Raw genomic sequence first — 20,107 nt, 5'->3', positions numbered from 1 at the left:
CCGAATGGAAAATCAGATATGGGCTTTTTTACGATAAAGCCGCCAATTCTGATACTCTCCTGGCCGAAGCCAGGGCCAGTAGCATGGTTACTTTCCACGTAAGATATTTCAAATCCACCGATTTGAGTGGCTCAAACCAATGGGATTTGAGAAAATCCAAAACTACATTAAGGTCCCACGGAGCCACAGGGGGCACCACCGGGGGCTGTATATGTAGTACTCCTTTAACAAAAGTCTGGACTTCAGGAACTGAAGCCAATTCTTTCTGGAAGAAAATCGACAGGGCCGAAATTTGAACCTTAATGGACCCCAATTTGAGGCCCATAGACAATCCTGTTTGTAGGAAATGCAGGAATCGACCCAGTTGAAATTCCTCCGTGGGGACCTTCCTGGCCTCACACCACGCAACATATTTTCTCCAAATGCGGTGATAATGTTGTGCAGTCACCTCCTTCCTGGCTTTAACCAGTGTAGGAATGACCTCTTCCGGAATGCCTTTTTCCCTTAGAATTCGGCGTTCAACCGCCACGCCGTCAAACGCAGCCGCGGTAAGTCTTGGTATAGACACGGTCCCTGCTGAAACAGGTCCCGCCTTAGAGGTAGAGGCCACGGATTTTCCGTGAGCATCTCCTGAAGTTCCGGGTACCAAGTTCTTCTTGGCCAATCCGGAGCCACGAGTATCGTTCTTACTCCCCTTTGCCGTATAATTCTCAGTACTTTGGGTATGAGAGGCAGAGGAGGAAACACATACACTGACTGGAACACCCACGGTGTTACCAGAGCGTCCACAGCTATTGCCTGAGGGTCTCTTGACCTGGCGCAATACCTGTCCAGTTTTTTGTTGAGGCGAGACGCCATCATATCCACCTTTGGTTTTTCCCAACGGTTCACAATCATGTGGAAGACTTCTGGATGAAGTCCCCACTCTCCCGGGTGTAGATCGTGTCTGCTGAGGAAGTCTGCTTCCCAGTTGTCCACTCCCGGAATGAACACTGCTGACAGTGCTATCACATGATCTTCCGCCCAGCGAAGAATCCTTGCAGCTTCTGTCATTGCTCTCCTGCTTCTTGTGCCGCCCTGTCTGTTTACGTGGGCGACTGCCGTGATGTTGTCCGACTGGATCAGCACCGGCTGACCCTGAAGCAGGGGTTTTGCCAGGCTTAGAGCATTGTAAATCGCTCTTAGCTCCAGTATATTTATGTGAAGAGACATCTCCAGGCTTGACCATACTCCCTGGAAGTTTCTTCCCTGTGTGACCGCTCCCCAGCCTCTCAGACTGGCATCCGTGGTCACCAGGACCCAGTCCTGTATGCCGAATCTGCGGCCTTCTAACAGATGAGCACTCTGCAACCACCACAGAAGAGACACCCTTGTCCGTGGCGATAAGGTTATCCGCTGATGCATCTGCAGATGCGATCCGGACCATTTGTCCAGCAGATCCCACTGAAAAGTTTGTGCGTGGAATCTGCCGAATGGGATTGCTTCGTAAGAAGCCACCATCTTTCCCAGGACTCTTGTGCATTGATGCACAGACACTTTTCCTGGTTTTAGGAGGTTCCTGACAAGTTCGGATAACTCCTTGGCTTTCTCCTCCGGAAGAAACACCTTTTTCTGAACCGTGTCCAGAATCATTCCCAGGAACAGCAGACGTGTTGTCGGGGTCAACTGAGATTTTGGAAAATTCAGAATCCACCCGTGTTGTTGCAGCACTACTTGGGTTAGTGCTACTCCGTCCTCCAGCTGTTCTCTGGACCTTGCCCTTATCAGGAGATCGTCCAAGTAAGGGATAATTAATACGCCTCTTCTTCGCAGAAGAATCATCATTTCGGCCATTACCTTGGTAAAGACCCGAGGTGCCGTGGACAATCCAAACGGCAGCGTCTGAAACTGATAATGACAGTTTTGCACCACGAACCTGAGGTACCCTTGATGTGAAGGGCAAATTGGGACATGCAGGTAAGCATCTTTTATGTCCAGGGACACCATAAAGTCCCCTTCTTCCAGATTCGCTATCACTGCTCTGAGTGATTCCATCTTGAACTTGAATTTTTGTATGTACAGGTTCAAAGATTTCAGATTTAGAATAGGTCTTACCGAGCCGTCCGGCTTCGGTACCACAAATAGCGTGGAGTAATACCCCTTTCCCTGTTGTAGGAGGGGTACCTTGACTATCACCTGCTGAGAAAACAGCTTGTGAATGGCTTCCAATACCGTCGCCCTGTCTGAGGGAGACGTTGGCAAAGCAGACTTTAGGAACCGGCGAGGGGGAGACTTCTCGAATTCCAACCTGTAACCCTGAGATACTACCTGCAGGATCCAGGGGTCCACCTGTGAGCAAGCCCACTGCGCGCTGAAATTCTTGAGTCGACCCCCCACCGTTCCTGAGTCCGCTTGTAAAGCCCCAGCGTCATGCTGAGGGCTTTGCAGAACCCGCGGAGGGCTTCTGTTCCTGGGAAGGAGCTGCTTGCTGCCCTCTCTTACCCTTTCCTCTGCCTCGGGGCAGATATAACTGTCCTTTTGCCCGCTTGTTCTTATAGGACCGAAAGGACTGCGGCTGAAAAGACGGTGTCTTTTTCTGTTGGGAGGGGGTCTGAGGTAAAAAGGTGGATTTCCCGGCCGTTGCCGTGGCCACCAGATCCGATAGACCGACGCCAAATAATTCCTCCCCTTTATACGGCAATACTTCCATATGCCGTTTGGAATCCGAATCACCTGACCACTGTCGTGTCCATAAACTTCTTCTGGCAGATATGGACATCGCACTTACTCTCGATGCCAGAGTGCAAATATCCCTCTGAGCATCTCGCATATAAAGAAAAGCATCCTTTAATTGCTCTAAAGTCTGTAAAATACTGTCCCTATCCAGGGTATCAATATTTTCAGTCAGGGAATCCGACCAGACCACCCCAGCACTGCACATCCAGGCTGAGGCGATGGCTGGTCGCAGTATAACACCAGTATGTGTGTATATACTTTTTAGGGTAGTTTCCAGCCTCCTATCAGCTGGATCCTTGAGGGCGGCCGTATCAGGAGACGGTAACGCCACTTGTTTTGATAAGCGTGTGAGCGCCTTATCCACCTTAGGGGGTGTTTCCCAGCGCGCCCTAACCTCTGGCGGGAAAGGGTATAATGCCAATAACTTTTTTGAAATTAGCCCTTTTCTATCTGGGTTAACCCACGCTTCATCACATACATCATTCAATTCCTCTGATTCAGGAAAAACTACAGGTAGTTTTTTCACCCCCCACATAATACCCCTTTTTGTGGTACTTGTAGTATCAGAGATATGCAAAGCCTCCTTCATTGCCGTGATCATATAACGTGTGGCCCTACTGGAAAATACGTTTGTTTCTTCACCGTCGACACTAGATTCAGTGTCCGTGTCTGGGTCTGTATCGACCGACTGAGGTAAAGGGCGTTTTACAGCCCCTGACGGTGTCTGAGACGCCTGGGCAGGTACTAACTGGTTTGACGGCCGTCTCATGTCGTCAACTGATTTTTGTAATGTGCTGACATTATCACGTAATTCCATAAACAAAGCCATCTATTCCGGTGTCGACTCCCTAGGGGGTGACATCACCATTACCGGCAATTGCTCTGCCTCCACACCAACATCGTCCTCATACATGTCGACACACACGTACCGACACACAGCAGACACACAGGGAATGCTCTATTGAAGACAGGACCCCACTAGCCCTTTGGGGAGACAGAGGGAGAGTTTGCCAGCACACACCCAAGCGCTATAATATATATGGGAACAACCCTATATAAGTGTTGTATCATTATAGCAGCTTAACTATAGTAATATCGCCAAAAAAAGTACCCCCCCTCTCTGTTTTACCCTGTTTCTGTAGTGCAGTGCAGGGGAGAGTCCTGGGAGCCTTCCTCACAGCGGAGCTGAGCAGGAAAATGGCGCTGTGTGCTGAGGAGAATAAGCCCCGCCCCCTATTTCGGCGGGCTCTTCTCCGGAGTTTGTGAGATCTGGCAGGGGTTAAATACATCCATATAGCCTCAAGGGCTATATGTGATGTATTTTTAGCCATAAAAAGGTATTATACATTGCTGCCCAGGGCGCCCCCCCAGCGCCCTGCACCCTCCGTGACCGCTGTGTGAAGTGTGCTGACAACAATGGCGCACAGCTGCAGTGCTGTGCGCTACCTCAGGAAGACTGAAAAGTCTTCTGCCGCCTGCTTCTGGACCTCTTCCATCTTCGGCATCTGCAAGGGGGGTCGGCGGCGCGGCTCCGGGACGAACCCCAGGGTGAGACCTGTGTTCCGACTCCCTCTGGAGCTAATGGTGTCCAGTAGCCTAAGAAGCCAATCCATCCTGCACGCAGGTGAGTTCACTTCTCTCCCCTAAGTCCCTCAATGCAGTGAGCCTGTTGCCAGCAGGACTCACTGAAAATAAAAAACCTAAAAACTTTTTCTAAGCAGCTCTTTAGGAGAGCCACCTAGATTGCACCCTGCTCGGACGGGCACAAAAACCTAACTGAGGCTTGGAGGAGGGTCATAGGGGGAGGAGCCAGTGCACACCACCTGATCCTAAAGCTTTATTTTTGTGCCCTGTCTCCTGCGGAGCCGCTAATCCCCATGGTCCTGACGGAGTCCCCAGCATCCACTAGGACGTCAGAGAAAAATATTTAGCACTGTATACAAACAATTAAAAAATAAAAAAGGGTCATATGATGTGCACCAAGTAGAGTGGAATTTCAGGTGTAGGTATATTCACGCTGTACTTTAAAAAATAAGAATTTACTTACCGATAATTCTATTTCTCGGAGTCCGTAGTGGATGCTGGGGTTCCTGAAAGGACCATGGGGAATAGCGGCTCCGCAGGAGACAGGGCACAAAAGTAAAGCTTTTACAGGTCAGGTGGTGTGTACTGGCTCCTCCCCCTATGACCCTCCTCCAGACTCCAGTTAGGTACTGTGCCCGGACGAGCGTACACAATAAGGGAGGATTTTGAATCCCGGGTAAGACTCATACCAGCCACACCAATCACACCGTACAACTTGTGATCTAAACCCAGTTAACAGTATGATAACAGAGGAGCCTCTGAAAGATGGCTTCCTAAACAATAACCCGAATTAGTTAACAATAACTATGTACAAGTATTGCAGATAATCCGCACTTGGGATGGGCGCCCAGCATCCACTACGGACTCCGAGAAATAGAATTATCGGTAAGTAAATTCTTATTTTCTCTATCGTCCTAAGTGGATGCTGGGGTTCCTGAAAGGACCATGGGGATTATACCAAAGCTCCCAAACGGGCGGGAGAGTGCGGATGACTCTGCAGCACCGAATGAGAGAACTCCAGGTCCTCCTTTGCCAGGGTATCAAATTTGTAAAAATTTACAAACGTGTTCTCCCCTGACCACGTAGCTGCTCGGCAGAGTTGTAATGCCGAGACCCCTCGGGCAGCCGCCCAAGATGAGCCCACCTTCCTTGCGGAATGGGCCTTAACAGATTTAGGCTGTGGCAGGCCTGCCACAGAATGTACAAGTTGAATTTTGTTACAAATCCAACGAGCAATCGACTGCTTAGAAGCAGGTGCACCCAACTTGTTGGGTGCATACAGTATAAACAGCGAGTCAGATTTTCTGACTCCAGCCGTCCTTTAAATGTATATTTTTAAGGCTCTGACAACGTCCAACAACTTGGAGTCCTTCAAGTCGTCTGTAGCCGCAGGCACTACAATAGGCTGGTTCAGGTGAAACGCTGATACCACCTTAGGGAGAAAATGCGGACGCGTCCGCAGCTCTGCCCTATGTCGAATGGAAAATTAAATAAGGGCTTTTATAAAACAAAGCCGCCAGTTCAGATACTCTCCCGGCCGAAGCCAGGGCCAGTAACATAGTCACTTTCCATGTGAGATATTTCAAATCCACATTCTTTAGTGGTTCAAACCAATTGGATTTGAGGAAATCTAAAACTACATTTAGATCCCACGGTGCCACCTTAGGCACCACAGGAGGCTGTATATGCAGTACTCCTTTGATAAAAATCTGGACCTCAGGGACTGAGGCCAATTCTTTTTGGAAGAATATTGATAGGGCCGAAATTTGAACCTTAATAGATCCCAATTTGAGACCCATAGACAATCCTGATTGCAGGAAATGTAGGAAAACGACCCAGTTGAAATTCCTCCATCGGAGCACTCCGCTGCTCGCACCACGCAACATATTTTCGCCAAATACGGCGATAATGCTTCGCGGTGACTTCCTTCCTTGCCTTTATCAAGGTAGGAATGACTTCTTCTGGAATGCCTTTTCCTTTTAGGATCTGGCATTCAAACGCCATGCCGTCAAACGCAGCCGCGGTAAGTCTTGAAAAAGACAAGGACCCTGCTGAAGCAGGTCCCTTCTCAGAAGTAGAGGCCACGGATCGTCCGTGACCATCTCTTGAAGTTCCGGGTACCAAGTCCTTCTTGGCCAATCCGGAGCCACTAGTCTTACTCCTCTTTGCCGTATAATCCTCAATACCTTTGGTATGAGAGGCAGAGGAGGAAACACATATACCGACTGGTACACCCAAGGTGTTACCAGCGCGTCCACAGCTATTGCCTGCGGATCTCTTGACCTGGCGCAATACCTGTCCAGTGTTTTGTTGAGGCGAGACGCCATCATGTCCACCATTGGTTTTACCCAACGGTTTAATAGCATGTGGAAAACTTCTGGATGAAGTCCCCACTCTCCCGGGTGAAGGTCGTGTCTGCTGAGGAAGTCTGCTTCCCAGTTGTCCACGCCCGGGATGAATACTGCTGACAGTGCTATCACGTGATTCTCCGCCCAGCGAAGGATCCTGGCAGCTTCTGCCATTGCCCTCCTGCTTCTTGTGCCGCCCTGTCTGTTTACATGGGCGACTGCCGTGATGTTGTCCGACTGGATCAACACCGGTCTTCCTTGAAGCAGAGGTTCCGCCTGGCTTAGAGCATTGTAGATTGCTCTTAGTTCCAGAATGCTTATGTGAAGAGACTTTTTCAGGCTCGACCACACTCCCTGGAAATTTCTTCCCTGTGTGACTGCTCCCCAGCCTCTCAGGCTGGCATCCGTGGTCACCAGGATCCAATCCTGCATGCCGAATCTGCGGCCCTCCAATAGATGAGCCTCCTGCAACCACCACAGAAGGGATACCCTTGTCCTCGGCGACAGGGTTATCCGCAGGTGCATCTGAAGATGCGACCCTGACCATTTGTCCAACAGATCCCTTTGCATGGAATCTGCCGAAAGGGATTGCTTCGTAAGAAGCTACCATTTTTTCCCAGGACTCTTGTGCATTGATGTACAGACACCTTTCCTGGTTTTAGGAGGTTCCTGACCAGGTCAGATAACTCCTTGGCTTTTTCTTCGGGAAGAAAAACCTTTTTCTGAACTGTGTCCAGAATCATCCCCAGGAACAGCAGACGAGTTGTCGGCATTAATTGGGATTTTGGAATATTCAGAATCCATCCGTGCTGCTTTAGCACCTCTTGAGATAGTGCTAAACCCATCTCTAGCTGTTCTCTGGACCTTGCCCTTATTAGGAGATCGTCCAAGTATGGGATAATTAATACGCCTTTTCTTCGAAGAAGAAATATTATCTCGGCCATTACCTTTGTAAAGACCCGAGGTGCCGTGGACAAACCAAACGGCAGCGTCTGAAACTGATAGTGACAGTTTTGTACAACGAACCTGAGGTACCCCTGGTGTGAGGGGTAATTGGAACGTGGAGATACGCATCCTTGATGTCCAAGGATACCATAAAGTCCCCTTCTTCCAGGTTCGCTATCACTGCTCTGAGTGACTCCATCTTGAACTTGAACTTCTTTATGTACAGGTTCAAGGACTTCAGATTTAGAATAGGCCTTACCGAGCCATCCGGCTTCGGTACCACAAAAAGAGTGGAATAATACCCCTTCCCTTGTTGTAGAAGAGGTACCTTGACTATCACCTTGCTGAGAATACAGCTTGTGAATGGCTTCCAAAACCGTCTCCCTTTCTGAGGGGGACGTTGGTAAAGCAGACTTCAGGAAACGGCGAGGTGGCTCTGTCTCTAATTTCAACCTGTACCCCTGAGATATTATCTGCAGGATCCAGGGATTTACCTGCGAGTGAGCCCACTGCGCGCTGTAATTCTTGAGACGACCGCCTACCGCCCCCGAGTCCGCTTGCGAAGCCCCAGCGTCATGCTGAGGCTTTTGTAGAAGCCGGGGAGGGCTTCTGTTCCTGGGAAGGAGCTGCCTGTTGCTGTCTCTTCCCTCGTCCTCTGCCTCGTGGCAGATATGAATAGCCCTTTGCTCTCTTATTTTTAAAGGAACGAAAGGGCTGCGGTTGAAAGGTCGGTGCCTTTTTCTGTTGGGGAGTGACTTGAGGTAGAAAGGTGGATTTCCCGGCCGTAGCCGTGGCCACCAAATCCGATAGACCGACCCCAAATAACTCCTCTACGCATCGCCTGTCCACTGTCGTGTCCATAAAGCTCTTCTGGCCGAAATGGACATAGCACTTACCCGTGATGCCAGTGTGCAGATATCTCTCTGTGCATCACGCATATAAAGAAATGCATCCTTTATTTGTTCTAACGACAGTAAAATATTGTCCCTGTCCAGGGTATCAATATTTTCGATCAGGGACTCTGACCAAACTACCCCAGCACTGCACATCCAGGCAGTCGCAATAGCTGGTCGTAGTATAACACCTGCATGTGTGTATATACCTTTTTGGATATTTTCCATCCTCCTATCTGATGGATCTTTAAGTGCGGCCGTCTCAGGAGAGGGTAACGCCACTTGTTTTGATAAGCGTGTTAGCGCTTTGTCCACCCTAGGAGGTGTTTCCCAGCGCTCCCTAACCTCTGGCGGGAAAGGGTATAAAGCCAATAACTTCTTTGAAATTAGCAGTTTTTTATCGGGGCACCCCACGCTTCATCACACACGTCATTTAATTCTTCTGATTCGGTAAAAACTACTGGTAGTTTTTTCACACCCCACATAATACCCTGTTTAGTGGTACCTGTAGTATCAGCTAAATGTAACATCTCCTTTATTGCCAAAATCATATAACGTGTGGCCCTACTGGAAAATACGGTTGATTCGTCACCTTCACCACCGGAATCAGTGCCTGTGTCTGGGTCTGTGTCGACCGACTGAGGCAAGGGGCGTTTTACAGCCCCTGACGGTGTTTGAGGCGCCTGGACAGGCACTAATTGAGTGTCCGGCCGCCTCATGTCGGCAAACGACTGCTTAAGCGAGTTGACGCTATCCCGTAATTCCACAAATAAAGGCATCCATTCTGGTGTCGACCCCCTAGGAGGTGACATCCTCATATTTGGCAATTGCTCCGCCTCCACACCAATAACGTCCTCATACATGTCGACACACACGTACCGACACACAGCAGACACACAGGGAATGCTCTATACGAAGACAGGACCCACTAGCCCTTTGGGGAGACAGAGGGAGAGTCTGCCAGCACACACCAAAAAGCGCTATATATGACAGGGATAGCCTTATGATTAAGTGCTCCCTTATAGCTGCTTTTATATTAATATATTGCCATTTATTTTGCCCCCCCTCTCTGTTATACCCTGTTTCTGTAGTGCAGTGCAGGGGAGAGACCTGGGAGCCTTCCTGACCAGCGGAGCTGTGACAGAAAATGGCGCCGTGTGCTGAGGAGATAGGCCCCGCCCCTCTTTCGGCGGGCTCGTCTCCCGCTATTTAGTACATTTAGGCAGGGGTAAATATCTCCATATAGCCTCTGGGGCTATATGTGAGGTATTTTTAGCCTTTTTAAAGGTTTTCATTTGCCTCCCAGGGCGCCCCCCCCCCAGCGCCCTGCACCCTCAGTGACTGCCGTGTGAAGTGTGCTGAGAGGAAAATGGCGCACAGCTGCAGTGCTGTGCGCTACCTTAAGAAGACTGCAGGAGTCTTCAGCCGCCGATTCTGGACCTCTTCTTGCTTCAGCATCTGTGAGGGGGCCGGCGGCGTGGCTCCGGTGACCATCCAGGCTGTACCTGTGATCGTCCCTCTGGAGCTTCATGTCCAGTAGCCAAGAAGCCAATCCATCCTGCACGCAGGTGAGTTCACTTCTTCTCCCCTCTGTCCCTCGTTGCAGTGATCCTGTTGCCAGCAGGAATCACTGTAAAATAAAAAACCTAAGCTAAACTCTCTAAGCAGCTCTTTATGAGAGCCACCTAGAATTGCACCCTTCTCGGCCGGGCACAAAAATCTAACTGGAGTCTGGAGGAGGGTCATAGGGGGAGGAGCCAGTACACACCACCTGACCTGTAAAAGCTTTACTTTTGTGCCCTGTCTCCTGCGGAGCCGCTATTCCCCATGGTCCTTTCAGGAACCCCAGCATCCACTTAGGACGATAGAGAAAATGTTTTAAAAAAAATTATAACAATATTAAAGCCTACATAAAAGGGGCAGAGGTAGGACATTACCCATCATTCTTCTTCCTACATCTTGAAACTGCTTCCTCCTTTTACGCTCATCTTCTATAAATTTCTGCTGCTCTTCAACCTGCATTTGCCTACGTTTCAGGGCTTCAGCCTCACGCTCCGCTTTGGAGAGGAATTTAGGCTGGATGATGATGAAAGAAACATGTTAATAAAATAAGATTTTACTTACCGGTAAATCTATTTCTCGTAGTCCGTAGTGGTTGCTGGGGACTCTATAAGGACCATGGGGAATAGACGGGCTCCGCAGGAGACATGGGCACTTTAAGAAAGAATTTGGATTCTGGTGTGCTCTGGCTCCTCCCTCTATGTCCCTTCTCCAGACCCAGACCTCAGTTAAAGAAACTGTGCCCGGAAGAGCTGACAGTACAAGGAAAGGATTTTGGGAATCCAGGGTAAGACTCATACCAGCCACACCAATCACACCGTACAACTTGTGATAACTTTACCCAGTTAACAGTATGAACAATAACAGAGCATCAGCTAAACCATGATGCAATCATAACATAACCCTTATTTAAGCAATAACTATATACAAGTATTGCAGAAGAAGTCCGCACTTGGGACAGGCGCCCAGCATCCACTACGGACTACGAGAAATAGATTTACAGGTAAGTAAAATCTTATTTTCTCTAACGTCCTAGTGGATGCTGGGGACTCCGTAAGGACCATGGGGATTATACCAAAGCTCCCAAACGGGCAGGAGAGTGCGGATGACTCTGCAGCACCGATTGAGCAAACGATAGGTCCTCCTCAGCCAGGGTATCAAACTTGTAGAACTTTGCAAACGTATTTGAACCTGACCAAGTAGCAGCTCGGCATAGCTGTAACGCCGAGACCCCTCGGGCAGCCGCGCAAGAAGAGCCCACCTTCCTAGTGGAATGGGCTTTCACTGACTTTGGCTGCGGCAATCCAGCCACAGAATGAGCCTGCTGGATCGTGTTACAAATCCAGCGAGCAATAGTCTGCTTTGAAGCAGGAGCACCAAGCTTGCTGGATGCATACAGGATAAACAGTGACTCCATTTTCCTGACTCTAGCCGTTCTGGCTACATAAACTTTTAAAGCCCTGACTACATCTAGTAACTCGGAATCCTCCAAGTCACGAGTAGCCACAGGCACCACAATAGCTTGGTTCATATGAAAGGATGAGACCACTTTTGGCAGAAATTGTGGACGTGTCCTCAATTCCGCTCTATCCATATGGAAAACCAGATATGGGCTTTTATGAGACAAAGCCGCTAATTCTGACACGCGCTTAGCCGAAGCCAAGGCTAATAGCATGACCACCTTCCACGTGAGATATTTCAACTCCACTGTTTTAAGTGGTTCAAACCAGTGTGATTTCAGGAAACTCAACACCACGTTAAGATCCCAAGGTGCCACTGGAGGCACAAAAGGAGGCTGAATATGCAGCACTCCTTTCACAAACGTCTGAACTTCTGGCAGAGAAGCCAAGGCGTACCTCAGATTTGTGGTACAGGATTTGAAAGAAAATGGAAAGGGCCGAAATCTGGACCTTAATTGAGCCTAACTTCAGGCCCAAATCCACTCCTGACTGAAGGAAGTGAAGGAAACGGCCCAGCTGAAACTCCTCAGTAGGAGCATTGCTGGCCTCACACCAAGAAACATATTTTCGCCATATCCGGTGATAATGTTTAGCTGTTACGTCCTTCCTAGCCTTTATCAGCGTAGGAATGACCTCCTCTGGAATACCCTTTTCTGCTAGGATCCGGCGTTCAACCGCCATGCCGTCAAACGCAGCCGCGATAAGTCTTGGAAGAGACAGGGTCCCTGTTGCAACAGGTCCTGTCTTAGAGGAAGAGGCCACGGATCCTCTGTGAGCTATTCTTGCAGATCTGGATACCAAGTCCTTCGTGGCCAATCTGGAACAATGAGAATTGTTCTTACTCCTCTTTTCCTTATTATCCTCAGTACCTTGGGTATGAGAGGAAGAGGAGGAAATACATAGACTGACTGGAACACCCACGGTGTCACCAGGGCGTCTACAGCTACCGCCTTAGGGTCCCTTGACCTGGCGCAATAGCTCTGTAGCTTCTTGTTGAGGCGTGACGCCATCATGTCTATCTGTGGTAGTTCCCACCGACTTGTAATCTGTGTGAAGACTTCTTGATGAAGTCCCCACTCTCCCGGGTGGAGGTCGTGCCTGCTGAGGAAGTCTGCTTCCCAGTTGTCCACTCCCTGGATGAACACTGCTGACAGTGCGCTTACGTGATTCTCCGCCCAGCGAAGAATCCTGGCGGCTTCCGCCATCGCCATCCTGCTCCTTGTGCCGCCTTGGCGGTTTACATGAGCCACTGCGGTTATGTTGTCTGACTGAATCAGAACCGGTTGGTCGCGAAGTAGGGACCCCGCTTGACGTAGGGCGTTGTATATGGCCCTTAGTTCCAGGATGTTGATGTGAAGGCAAGTCTCCCGACTTGACCATAGGCCTTGGAAATTTCTTCCCTGTGTGACTGCCCCCCCACCCCCGGAGGCTTGCATCCGTGGTCACCAGGACCCAGTCCTGAATGCCGAATCTGCGGCCCTCCAGAAGGTGAGCACTCTGCAGCCACCACAGGAGAGACACCCTGGCCCTGGGGGATAGGGTGATTAACCGATGCATCTGAAGATGTGATCCGGACCATTTGTCCAGGAGATCCCATTGAAAGGTCCTCGCATGGAACCTGCCGAAGGGAATGGCCTCGTATGATGCCACCATCTTTCCCAGGACTTGTGTTCAGTGATGCACCGACACCTTTTTTGGCTTTAATAGGTTTCTGACCAGTGTCATGAGCTCCTGAGCCTTCTCCATCGGGAGATAAACCCTCTTCTGGTCTGTGTCCAGAATCATGCCCAGGAAGGGCAGACGAGTCGTAGGAATCAACTGCGACTTTGGAATATTCAGAATCCAGCCGTGCTGTCCTAACACTTCCAGAGAGCGTGCTACGCTGATCAGTAACTGCTCTCTTGACCTCACTTTTATGAGGAGATCGTCCAAGTATGGGATAATTGTGACCCCTTGCTTCCGCAGGAGTACCATCATTTCTGCCATCACCTTGGTAAATATTCTCGGTGCCGTGGAGAGACCAAACGGCAACGTCTGAAATTGGTAATGACAATCCTGTACCACAAATCTGAGGTACGCCTGATGAGGTGGATAAATGGGGACATGAAGGTATGCATCCTTTATGTCCAGAGACACCATAAACTCTCCCTCTTCCAGGCTTGCAATGACCGCTCTGAGCGATTCCATCTTGAACTTGAACCTTTTCAGGTATATGTTCAGAGATTTTAAATTCAATATGGGTCTGACTAAACCGTCCAGTTTCGGTACCACAAACATGGTCGAATAATAACCCTTCCCTTGTTGAAGGAGGGGAACCTTGACCACCACCTGCTGAAGATACAATTTGTGAATTGCAGCTAACACTACTTCCCTCTCTAATGGGGAAGCTGGCAGGGCCGATTTGAGGTATCGGTGAGGGGGCATCTCTTCGAATTCCAGCATGTATCCCTGAGACACAATCTCTATTGCCCAGGGATCTACCTGGGAGTGAACCCACTTGTGGCTGAAATTTCGGAGACGCGCCCCCACCGGGCCTAGCTCCACCTGTGGAGCCCCAGCGTCATGCGGTGGAGTTAGCGGAAGCCGGGGAGGACTTCTGTTCCTGGGAACTAGCTGTGTTGTGCAGCTTCTTTCCTCTGCCCCTGCCTCTGGCAAGAAAGGACGCACCTCGGACCTTCTTGTTTTTCTGTGATCGAAAGGACTGCCTTTGGTAATGCGGTGCTTTCTTAGGTTGTGAGGGAACATATGGCAAAAAATTTGACTTTCCAGCAGTAGCTGTGGAGACCAGGTCCGAGAGACCCTCCCCAAACAATTCCTCACCCTTGTAAGGTAAAACCTCCATGTGCCTTTTTGAGTCGGCATCGCCTGTCCATTGCCGAGTCCACAGGACCCTTCTGGCAGAGATCGACATTGCATTTATTCTAGAGCCCAGTAGGCTAATGTCTCTTTGAGCATCTCTCATATATAGGACAGCGTCTTTTATATGCCCCAGGGTCATTAATATAGTATCCTTGTCTAAGGTATCAAGTTCCTCAGATAAGGTATCCGTCCATGCTGCTACAGCACTACACACCCAGGCCGACGCAATTGCCGGCCTTAGTAAGGTACCTGAATGTGTATAAATGGACTTCAGGGTACCCTCTTGCTTTCTGTCCGAAGCATCTTTTAGGGTGGCCGTATCCTGTGACGGCAGGGCTACCCTCTTGGATAAGCGTGTTAGAGCTTTGTCCACCCTAGGGGAGGATTCCCAGCGTAACCTGTCCGTTGGCGGGAAGGGATACGCCATAAGCATCCTCTTGGAAATCTGCAGTTTTTTATCTGGAGATTCCCAAGCCTTTTCACATAACTCATTTAGCTCATGTGAAGGGGGAAAGGTCACCTCCTGCCTTTTTTCCCCATACATATGAACCCTCTTGTCAGGGACTGGGGTTTCCTCTGTGATGTGCAACACATCCTTCATTGCTATAATCATATAACGGATGGCTTTAGCCAATTTAGGCTGTAACTTTGCATCATCATAATCGACACTGGAGTCAGAATCCATGTCGGTATCTGTGTCAACAATTTGGGATAGTGGGCGCTTCTGAGACCCTGACGGCCTCTGCGACATCGGATCAGGCATGGCCTGAGACCCCGACTGTCCTAAGGTTTCAGCTTTATCCAACCTTTTATGCAAGGAATTAACATTATCATTTAAAACCTTCCACATATCCATCCAATCAGGTGTCGGCGCCGTCGGCGGAGACACCACATTCATTTGCTCCCGCTCTGCTTCCACATAGCCTTCCTCGTCAAACATGTCGACACAAGCGTACCGACACACCACACACACAGGGGATGCTCTTTTTGGAGACAGTTCCCCCACAAGGCCCTTTGGAGAGACAGAGAGAGAGTATGCCAGCACACACCCCAGCGCTATATGTCCCAGGAATCACACAGTAACTTAGTGTTAACCCAGTAGCTGCTGTATATTATGTTTTTGCGCCTAATTTATGTGCCCCTCCTCTCTTTTTACCCTCTTCTACCGTGATCTGCAGGGGAGAGCCTGGGGAGCTTCCTCTCAGCGGAGCTGTGGAGAGAAAATGGCGCTGGTGAGTGCTGAGGAAGAAGCCCCGCCCCCTCAGCGGCGGGCTTCTGTCCCGCGTTTCTGTACACTATTATGGCGGGGGCTCATACATATATACAGTGCCCACTTGTATATATGTCTAACTTTTGCCAAGAGGTCCTAATTGCTGCCCAGGGCGCCCCCCCCTGCGCACTGCACCCTACAGTGACCGGAGTATGTGGGTGTAGTGTGGGAGCAATGGCGCACAGCTGCAGTGCTGTGCGTTACCTCAGTGAAGACTGGAGTCTTCTGCCGCCGATTTCGAAGTCTTCTTGCTTCTTTCACCCGGCTTCTGTCTTCCGGCTCTGCGAGGGGGAAGGCGGCGCGGCTCCGGGATCGGACGACAAAGGGTGAGATCCGGTGTACGATCCCTCTGGAGCTAATGGTGTCCAGTAGCCTAAGAAGCAGGACCTTCAGAGAGTAGGGCTGCTTCTCTCCCCTCAGTCCCACGATGCAGGGAGTCTGTTGCCAGCAGATCTCCCTGAAAATAAAAAACCTAACAAAATACTTTCTTATAGCAAGCTCAGGAGAGCTCACTAAGTAGCACCCAGCTCGTCCGGGCACAGATTCAAACTGAGGTCTGGAGGAGGGACATAGAGGGAGGAGCCAGAGCACACCAGAATCCAAATTCTTTCTTAAAGTGCCCATGTCTCCTGCGGAGCCCGTCTATTCCCCATGGTCCTTATGGAGTCCCCAGCATCCACTAGGACGTTACAGAAATTATGAATAAATAGCAATAGTAAAAATATTTTTGCCCCATCAAGTTAGACACGATTTCACACTTCAAAGACAAACTGTCAGGTGAATTGGCGTCTGACAAAAGAGAGGATTTTGGTACTTACCGATAAATCCATTTCTCTGAATCCACTCGGGGACACTGGAACAGCATATATATTAGGGGTGTGAAGCTTGCAACCGGAGGTGTGGCACAATCTAAAAATTAAACATTGTCTGCACAGCCGGCTCCTCCCCCTTCACGCCCCCCCTTCCCTCAGTTTGGAAAATTTGACGGAGAGAATAGGACATGAGACTACAAACCAATGGCGAGGAGCCTACCAGTACAATAAATCCAACAGCAACTAAACACAGCAGGTTGACAGCACCGAGGTGGGCGTCCAGTGTCCCCGAGTGGATTCAGAGAAATGGATTTATCGGTAAGTACCAAAATCCTCTTTTCTCTTTCATCCACTAGGGGACACTGAAACCGCATATACATTAGGGGACGTCCCAAAGTTATTCCCAAGGGTGGGAGTGCTGTCAGTGGTCTGCCAAACTAAACGTCCAAACCTGGAATCTCTGGACGCAAACATACAGTATCAAATTTGTACAATTTTGTGAACGTGTGTGTAGATGCCCACGTTGCCGCTCTGCAAAGTTGATTGGGGGGGTACCTCTTGCAGCCACCCACCGATCCGATAGTAGGAGTCTCTCCCTGAAAAAGGGGACCGGTTTACCACAGGAGATATTATATATAATATGTCTGTGAATGGAACGCCTACTTCATCTGGTCAGAGGCCGTTGTGATGCTGGCCAATCCTGCTTCGTACCATAATATCGTACCATAATAAAGAATAAACAAATGGTCAGACCTGCTGAAGGCTGATGTATCTGTACGTAAATCCGTATTTTATGTGTTCTTACCACGTCTAAAGACACGTCCCCTTCTGCAAATCCTTGAACTGATGGGACCACAACAAAAAACTAAATATTTAAAATTCTGTCATAACCAGGATTCAAAACCCATGATCTTGTATATTCCTGTGATAACTTCTTACACATGTAGCTATCGTATCCTGTCCTACCGAAGGGAGGATTCTGCTCTCGTATGGAGCATTGCCCTATCGTCCTGGAAAAGTAGGAAAGGACTCGTCTGGCTTAAACTAAGGCTAATAAAGTGATCTTCAAGGAGCAAAATTCCAGTCTGCTCCCTCTGAAAGCCAAATGATTGCTGATCTCAATCTCTAACACCAAGTTCAGGACCCACAGTGCAGCGGGAGGACAGAGAAAGGAGGTTATATTCTTAGAAGTCCCTGCAATAAGTATACACTCCCCGTAGGGATATGAAACGCTGTTGAACATAGGATGGAGAGGGAGACGAAGTCTGAACCTTCAAGGAACCCAAACGTAGGCCTCCCTCTAAACCGGCGTGGAGGGAACGTAGAATCTAGACAGGTGAAAGTCATTTTACTTTCACCCCCTTTCCTGACACCACTCCATGTATCTTTTCCATATTCTGTAGTAGAGCATGGCTGGAAAAAACCTCTGCAAGTACAGGAAGTATGTACAAATTCCGCACACGTAGGTCCGTGTGCTGAAAGGCAGCAATGCTAACCCTGACATCATCTGTACTGTGCCTGACTGGCTTCCGAGCGGCTATCATCCTACGTACCCTGGGTATGAAGGACAATGCTTGAAAAATGGACACTCTTTTTTAAGACCCTGAAAGTCTTAACGCGTCCACTCAGTCTGCTGACGAATCTCAGTCAGGTCGCTTACCCAGGCAGCTGATGATTGTGTCGAAACGGCCCAAGCAGAGAGAGAGGCCCCATCTCCTCACTCCCATCACGAAGACACGTGGACGTAGACGCCACACTCTTCGACACATGTCCTGCCAACTGATATAGTCTGCCTCCTAGTCTCCACTCTCGAAATGAACAACGTCGATAGGAACTATAGTGCGCCTCACTGTTCACAACAAGATCTTTGAGGTCACCTTTAACGCCAACTTGTTTCTCCCTGACGGGATATGTATGTTGTTGCTGGTACATTGTCCGACTGTATCCATAAGTGTTGACTCTTCCCCAGGTTCTCGGCTAAGAGAAGAGCTTCTGTCAACTGCTCTGTGTTTGCATAAATTCCATGGGTAGAACGCTCTCTTGTGGCGCCCACCTGCACTGAAACTGATGTTCCTCTAGAACGGCACCCCAGACTCTAAGACTGGCATCCGTTGTGAGGATCCTCCAATTCTTAACACCCCAATCTCTTGCTGCGAGATTGACTTGTAATGACCAACTAGCGAGGTTCGGACCAGTGCCGACCGCCATATTACTACGAAACTGTGCCCTTATAGAAAAATCCCGCAGCCTGGATGCTGGAAATCTGCTAGGGCATGTTCCCATGACCTAGACGGAGTACTGCTCCCGGGTTGTGCGTCCCTTTCTAAACACGAATTGCACAACCCGGAGCTGCCAACTGCGTTGCAAACGTCATATGTTTAGAGGTCTGGGTTGGTGCTTTAAACTAACTCCGTCCCAGACTACTCCGCCGTACTTTCATCCTTTAACGTAGGAAGAGAAAGGCCCTGACAGATGATGGAAGCAAAATAAACTGGAGTCACCTGGTTCTTTCCTTTGCTCCCGTCTTACGTTTCTGTAAACGTAATATGTTTAGAAGTCTGGGTTGGTGCTTTAGACTAACCCCGTCCCAGACTACTCCGCCGTACTTTCACCCTTTAACCTAGGATGAGAAAGGCCGTGACGGATGATGGAAGCAAAAATAAGAATTTACTCACCGGTAATTCTATTTCTCGTAGTCCGTAGTGGATGCTGGGAACTCCGTAAGGACCATGGGGAATAGACGGGCTCCGCAGGAGACTGGGCACTCTAAAGAAAAGATTAGGTACTATCTGGTGTGCACTGGCTTCTCCATCTATGCCCCTCCTCCAGACGTCAGTTAGGGAAACTGTGCCCGGAAGAGCTGACATTACAAGGAAAGGAAATTTTGAATCCAGGGTAAGACCCATACCAGCCACACCAATCACACCGTACAACTTGTGATAACCTTACCCAGTTAACAGTATGAACAACAACTGAGCCTCACTCAACGGATGGCTCATAACAATAACCCTTAGTTAAGCAATAACTATATACACTTATTGCAGAAAATCCGCACTTGGGACGGGCGCCCAGCATCCACTACGGACTACGAGAAATAGAATTACCGGTGAGTAAATTCTTATTTTCTCTGACGTCCTAGTGGATGCTGGGAAGTCCGTAAGGACCATGGGGATTATACCAAAGCTCCCAAACGGGCGGGAGAGTGCGGATGACTCTGCAGCACCGAATGAACAAACACAAGGTCCTCCTCAGCCAGGGTATCAAACTTGTAGAACTTTGCAAATGTGTTTGAACCCGACCAAGTAGCTGCTCGGCAAAGTTGTAAAGCCGAGACCCCTCGGGCAGCCGCCCAAGAAGAGCCCACCTTCCTTGTGGAATGGGCCTTCACCGATTTTGGATGCGGCAATCCAGCCGCAGAATGAGCCTGCTGAATCGTGCTACAGATCCAGCGAGCAATAGTTTGCTTTGAAGCAGGAGCACCCAGCTTGTTGGGTGCATGCAAGATAAACAGCGAGTCAGTCTTCCTGACTCCAGCCGTTCTGGAAACATATATTTTCAAAGCCCTGACTACGTCCAGCAACTTGGAGTCCTCCAAGTCCCGAGTAGGCGCAAGCACCACAATAGGTTGGTTCAAATGAAACGATGACACCACCTTTGGGAG

The 20,107-nt window shown here is 49.4% G+C and overlaps 1 protein-coding gene across 3 annotated transcripts in view; it reads right to left on the bottom strand.

Annotated features, from left to right (window-relative positions):
* Positions 1–20,107, bottom strand: part of DDX23 (DEAD-box helicase 23) — a 94,636-nt gene that overhangs the window by 38,118 nt on the left and 36,411 nt on the right. For all 3 annotated transcript variants that reach the window (XM_063952723.1, XM_063952721.1, XM_063952724.1), the window contains exon 6: positions 10,423–10,561. In XM_063952723.1, coding sequence (XP_063808793.1) covers positions 10,423–10,561 — 139 coding nt within the window. The remainder of the gene's footprint in view (positions 1–10,422; positions 10,562–20,107) is intronic.

This window comes from Pseudophryne corroboree, chromosome 2 (assembly GCF_028390025.1).
Source record: "Pseudophryne corroboree isolate aPseCor3 chromosome 2, aPseCor3.hap2, whole genome shotgun sequence".
Lineage (NCBI taxonomy): Eukaryota > Metazoa > Chordata > Amphibia > Anura > Myobatrachidae > Pseudophryne > Pseudophryne corroboree.
Note: the sequence above shows the minus strand (reverse complement) of the source record. Positions and strands in the feature narration are given on the sequence as shown.